The sequence below is a fragment of the Peromyscus californicus genome, unplaced genomic scaffold (assembly GCF_007827085.1).
Source record: "Peromyscus californicus insignis strain IS unplaced genomic scaffold, ASM782708v3 Scaffold_20__1_contigs__length_68692818, whole genome shotgun sequence".
Lineage (NCBI taxonomy): Eukaryota > Metazoa > Chordata > Mammalia > Rodentia > Cricetidae > Peromyscus > Peromyscus californicus.
The window spans coordinates 68098218-68104532 of NW_026294503.1; the positions used below are offsets into that span (position 1 = coordinate 68098218).

Sequence of the window (6315 nt, forward strand, 5' to 3'; positions counted from 1 at the left end):
TTTTTAGCACACAAGTCTGAGTCATTTCTAACTGGAGTTTCTTTGACCCTTAAGTTATATGTTGGATGCATGTGTATTGATGCATTGTGAGTAAACTGGTCATAGAATGTCCCTGAGAACCTGGCAAGGATAAACTGACCATCTCTATGGGGTAGGTGTGAGGTGCAAACCTGTTGCATGTTTGGGTTCTGATGTAAGAAACCTAAAACTTGATGGGGAATTTAGAGATAGTTAGTTGTGAGGTTTAAGTGTTCCAGAGATGACAGAACTGGGTAGTGCACACTAATCCCAGTTTAGGAATGTCCAGCCCAGATGAGGCTATGAGACCCTTATTTTTATTTTCTTGGTGGAGGGCACTTAAATGTGAAGAGTATCCTTGGCTAACCTGAAATCATACATACAGCTAATTAGATATAGATACATGTAAAAATATGGAACAATCCCTTACCTCTTAGTGCTGGGAATATAGGCTTGGGCCACTACACATTCATACTGCTTTTTGTGAGTTTACATAGAAGGAAAACTTGTTAGGCCAAGAGCTGACAAAAATCCCAGATTAGCAAGCACAGTTCAGATCTACAGGCATCAAGATTTCTGTATTTCCCTTATGTCCTTCATCTCTTAGGTCTACCAGTTTTTCTTGTTAAGAAAGTCAGTAAATGGACAGATAAAATGGAGATAAAATGAAATAAAATAAAATGAAAATAAAAGCTATGACTGGCAAAACAGCCAAAGAAATTGGGTGCTGCTAGGGAGATTTGATAGGCAAGAGGATGCTTGGACTTATGAGTTTGAGGTCGACCTAGTTTTCTAAGAAAGTCACTGTATACTTGGCTGTCCTAAAATCTCTTTGCCTTTTCCTCCAGAACACAGTTGTATTTCCAAATAAAAGACAAAGTAGTTCCTGAGCTGGGTTGGCATACAGCATCTCAGCCCTTGTGAGGTAGCAAAATGAAGATTAGGAGCTCAAGGTCATTTTCCACTACACAGGTACAAGGCCAGCCTGTTATGTGGGACCCTGCCTATGTGAGAGTAACAGAGGACAGGGTTTCAGTTCCCAGCACTCTAAACTCCTTCAAAGGAACACCTTTTCTGACCTTCATAGGCTCCTGCATGGTTATGGTACATACATTGATTGAATCATACACAAAATGTTTAAAAAAAGGTGGGGTGGACTGGGTATGGTGGTACTTAACCCCACACTTTGGAGACAGGCAAATGGAACTTTATGAATTGGTGGCTGACATGCCTACATAGTAAGACCCTGTCTCAAATCTAGAAGGGTAGGAATGATAGCCACTCCCACCCCCCAGCATGACTTGGATAGCATTTCTCTCACAACCAGGGAGAGCTGGGTTGTAGCCCCATCGCTTGCTTAGCATTCTAGAGGCTCTAGGCTCAGTTTAAAAAGTTGTATAAGAGTACACACTTGAATGTAGAGTAATCTCATTCCAGTCAAGAACAGTCCCTTGGTCTTCCGATCTTGGGCCTATCAGACCCAGGGTGAGGTAAGCAGGAGGGAACTAAAGGCGTTAGTGTTCATGTGTGCTCTAGAGACTGAGCAGACTTTACACGAGGATGCAGCCCTCTCACAGTTCCTGTCATTTATGAATTGGCCACCAAGGACGGTGGGGTTCCTCAAGCATCTGTGGCTTCTGACTGGACGGGGGTGTGAAGGTGGATAGATTGTCACATTGCTCATTCCCCAATTTTTATGTGTACTTAAAATGAGCTCAGGATTTCCCTTCAGCAAGCAGTGATTTCTGAGATAGCTCCATCACCCTCAAGAAGGAAGACACAATGGAAAGCTTATTTCCACACAGCTCTTTATGGACCAAAGCTTAGACAAGAGGTGGAGGCTTGGGGCCTGGGAAGCCAGCACTCACCTGGCCTCCAGGTGAACCTCACTGAACACACCTTGCAAGGACCAAATGCTAAGGTGGCATCTACCTTCTTTTGGTCTGGAGAACTCGGTGCCTTGTGAGTCCTGGGGTTGGGGAGTACCTTTATCAGAAGAGAATGAGGGGAGGCCCTAGCACCACATTGTTAGTCTCTAGGCCAGCTCACTCCGTGGCCTCCATCTTGGTCCCACGGGGTACCAGAAAGATGGCCCCATCAGCAGCCTGTTGCAGTACATATTCCTCTGGTGAATAACTGTTGCCAGATTCATCCCGAAGATGCTGGAAAATGTCATGGTACAGCTCTGCCAGCTGTTGGCGCATGACCTCCAGAGTGCGGTCCGCTTCCCCTCGGACTCTGAGAAGCCGCTCTCTTTCACTGCCCAGGCGCTCCAGCTCCTGCTCCAGCTGTACAATAGTTTCCAGTTTTCTCTTGCGACAATTCTGGGCTGCCACCTTGTTCTTGCCCCGCCGTCGGATGTCCCGGACTAGAGCCAGCTGGCTCTCTGTTAGAGGGTACTGCGCCAGCAACTCATTAAAGTCATCCACAGGCAAGTTGACGATCTTGTCCGTAGGGAAGGGAATCTTCATGGCTAGGGCCCGCCGCTCATCACGACTCCCCGCCTCCCCCCTGACAGCAGGTTTAGCCCGCACAGGGCCAGAGGATGACTCTAAGGCCAAGGGTGTCTCAGTGGGCGGCAAAGTATAGTTGGGGTGGGCCAAGGAGTTGGGCATATGGGAGTAAGGGTACTCCACAGGGTACATGTCCACATACTCGCTCCTCCGCCTGCCAGCCTCTGCACCCTCTAGCTCAAGAGATTCCGCATCGCTGTAATTGAGGGATAATCCTGAGTCGGATTCTGGGTCTTCTTGGGGCTTGGGTGGCCCCACTGGCAGCCCAATGTCCAGAAGAGCTAAGGGATCTGGGAGGGGCTCATTGAGCAGGCCTGAAAGGGTGAGTGGCTTTGACGCTGGTATAGCCATGTTGCCATAGGAGTATGGGAGGTCTGGGACATGAGGAGTAGGTGCTGAGAGCTCATAAGGTGGTAGGGGCAGGGAGAAGCCTGCGTCTGAGTGAACTGAACAGGGGCAGTATGTTGGAGGTGGCAATGGTCCAGGGTATGGGGTGGGAACTTGGGGCTCAAAGGATGGCTCACTCGGAACATTTAGACCCTGCAAAGAAAGACAAAAAAGGTTAGAAGATAATCATAGGTGGTAGTGGCACATGCCTTTAATCCCAGCTCTCAGGAGGCAGAGGCAGGCCAATATCCCAAGTTCCAGGATAGCATGGTCAAAAAGCAAGTTCTGGAACAGCAAGGACTACACAGAGTAACCCTGTCTTGAAAAACAAAAAACAGTGGAAGCTTCTTGCATAGTGTTAATGAAGTTGTTTCAAGAATAAAGCAGCTTGCTGGCATGGTGGCACCGGCTTACAATACCAGCATTTGAGATGTGGAAATGGGAGAGTCAGGAGTTTAAGGTCAGTCTTGGCTACATAGCAAGTACAAGGCCAGCCAGGGCTGTGTAAGACCCTGTTTCAAAAAAAATCAAGAGAGGCGCTGAAGAGTTGGCTCAGCGGTTAAGAGCACTGGCTGCTCTTCCAGAAGACCTGGGTTGAATTCCTAGTACCCACATGGCAGCTCACGTCTGTCTGTAACCCCAGTTTCAGGGGATCCAACACCTTCACACCGACATACATGCATGCAAAAACAGGAATGTACATGAAATAAATAAAATCAAGAGGCCCTTAATCCAAGCACATAGGGGACAGGGGCAGGTGTATCTCTCTGAGTTCAAGGCCATCCTGGTATACATAGCAAACTCCAGGGCTACATAGTGAGTCCCTGTCTGGGAAAAAGAAAGAAAGAAACTGGGCATGGTAGCACACATCTTTAATCATAGCACTCGGGAGACAGAGGGAGCCAAGATCTCTGAGTTTAAGGCCACCCTGCTCTGCAGAGTGAGTTCCAGGACAGCCAGGGGTACACAGAGAAACCCTGTCTCAAAAAAACAAAAACAAACAAACAAAAAACAACAACAGAAAAACAACAACAAAAAAAAAGAAAAGAAAAGAAAAAGTAGGGAGGAGGAAGAAGAGCAGTTTAAGCAGGAATAAGTCCCTGTGGTGAGACCTCAGAGAACCTCACATTGAAGTGGTTACAGTCTCCTCCTCAGGAGAAGCTCTTACTGGGCCAAATAGCTCCTGTTCCTTTTCTCTCTTTAGGAAGACAAGGCTATTATTATCCTAGATGGATCCTCAGAACCCTTTTCCTGCTGTGGTTATCTAGGGTCAAAAGGTCAAGTTCAGGACCTCGCCATTCCCTGGGTGCCCAGCAGAGGGAGCTGGTATGTGGGAAGAGGGTCTAGGGCAGATCCTGAGGACACCAGGAGGCCTGAGGTGGGGTAGGCACAGAGCCCAGGCTGGGGGCTAGCCCTCTGTCCAGGCCCAGGTGCAGTGAAGAGGAGAACACATGTTACAAACAAGGCCCCCAACTTAGGTAGGAGAGCTATCCTGCTCAAGCCCAGCTGGGGACAAAGGTGCCATTGTTAGACCAACAGACACCCCTTTGTCCAACATTCAGGAGGAGAGGACCCCGGCAGAGTCTCGCTCCCCTCTCTCTCTGAGGCCCTTTAACTAAGTCTCTGCTACCTGGAGGAAAGGAGCTCGTTGCTAAGGGTGCGGGGTGGTAATGAGGGAAGATGGGCAGTGCTGGAAGAGAGGAAGATCAGATGAGAAGAAAATAAAAAAAGAGGGGCAGAGAAGAGGGTGGTAGAAATGTGAGCAGAGCAGCTGGACAGGAGCCCACACTGCAAGCCAGATCCTCCCCTCCCCCCTGCCCTGCCCCCACTCCTTGTTCCACATTGCCCCCCTCTGCTCTCTGTTTCTGGCCAGGCCAGAGCCCCTACCTCTTCAGTGTCTACCCCATACTCACCTGCAGCTCAGTAATGGACATGATCTCTTGCCAAGTCAATTCCATCTCGCCCAGCTCCCCAATAGGCAGCTGTGACAACCTGTTCCTGTTCTGCTGAGGAGGACACGGGGGCATCCTACTGTGCCAGCTGCTGGCCCTGGTTCCCCCAAAGCTCAAAGGGCTCCAGCAACCTGTGTGGAAGGAAGGAAGAGTTAGAGCTACTTCTGCCAAATCAAAAGTTTATCCTGTCCCTGTGCAGAATCCCCAGAAGAAAGGAACGGTGTCAGTGGTTCACTCATGCCAGGACCATCAACCACCCTAGGAACTGCAAAGTTCTTTTCTGTGGAGTACTCTCTACCTCACCTGCTCTGGCCATAGTCAGTCCTCTGGGCACACAGTAGGCATCTTTACTTTTTCTCAGACAAGATGTCTTCTCTTACTCTCTAAAAATGGTATTCCTGTCAGTGGCAAAATCCAGTCTTCTGAGTTTTTGAGATTGAGGTTTTGTTTTCCATTCTGGGGGAAACATCAAGAGTCACCCATGTCTTCCTCTTGGGTCCTCAGTTTCGTTGTTTGAAACAGGGTCTTACTATGTAACCCTGGCTGTCCTGAAACTTGCTCTGTAGTCCAGGCTAGCCTCTAACTCACAGGGATCTGCCTGCCTCTGCCTCCCAAGTGCTGGAATCAGAGGTGTGTGCCACCATGCCTAGCATTTCAGCCCTTTCCTTTCCTCCCAAGATGTGAGTGCTTGGCGATCCCCAGGGAGTGTGTTGTGGGAAGTGCAGGCAGACAGCCCCTCCCCTGTCTTAGATAGGGTCCAGGCCTGCTGGTGATAGCAGCCCTGCCCTCTACTCCCATCCTTACTCTGGGCTCCCCTGCCTGGGCCAGATAAGAGTTTTATCAGCTGCAGGCAGCAGAGGCAGAGAAGGAATGGGCTCCAGGAGACACTGGACCTCTACCCTGTATCCCAACCAGGTCATTTGGCTATGCCCCACCCCACATGACCATGGCTCCTTTCTCTTCCAAGGTCAACACACAGCAAAGACTTAGCAAGCATTTGTCAAGAATTGTGCTGGCATTTTATAAGCATAGCATATCAGACTGGGCTTCACAAAGACCTTTTAAGGGGTAGGAGGCAGACACTGAGGCCCAAGCTGATAAGTGGCAGGTTGGAACCTGATCATATCCCTTGCTGCTTTCTAGGCCCCTTTGGTTCCCTAGGTATGGGCTGTCCACAACCCACACCTCTATAGGCAGTCTACCTTAGCAAGTTCCCATGATGTCTCAAACCCTTTTTTCTTCTGGGAAATATCTTTTGGGGCCCTCAAGTACTGCCAATCCTTCAGCCCCTCTTCTTTTAATCTGGGCTCTAGCTTGAGTTCTGCCACAAAGCAGCAGTCTGGTAGCTGGGCAAGCCATCTCACTGCTCCTGGTCAGTTCTCCCAGTTGTAAAGCCAAGGAGTTAGACAACTTGAACTGGAAGAATTCCTTGCTGCTTGGACAGT

The 6315-nt window shown here is 49.1% G+C and overlaps 1 protein-coding gene across 1 annotated transcript; it reads right to left on the minus strand.

Moving 5' to 3' along the window:
* Nucleotides 1-30: 30 nt before the first annotated feature.
* Nfe2 (nuclear factor, erythroid 2) lies at nt 31-6024 on the minus strand. The gene is made up of 2 exons (XM_052749184.1): nt 4832-6024; nt 31-3071 (listed from the first exon to the last, which is right to left on the minus strand). The coding sequence occupies exons 1-2, from the start codon at nt 4943-4945 to the stop codon at nt 2064-2066; spliced, it is 1122 nt and encodes a 373-aa protein (XP_052605144.1). The 5' UTR covers nt 4946-6024; the 3' UTR covers nt 31-2063.
* Nucleotides 6025-6315: the final 291 nt, after the last annotated feature.

Excerpts from the sequence above, each read along its gene's own strand:
- Nfe2 (XM_052749184.1), bottom strand. The coding sequence starts at position 4,945 with ATGCCCCCGTGTCCTCCTCAGCAGAACAGGAACAGGTTGTCACAGCTG. Across the intron at positions 3,072-4,831 it reads TGTCCATTACTGAGCTGCAG|GGTCTAAATGTTCCGAGTGA; the intron begins GTGAGTATGGGG and ends CTTTCTTTGCAG.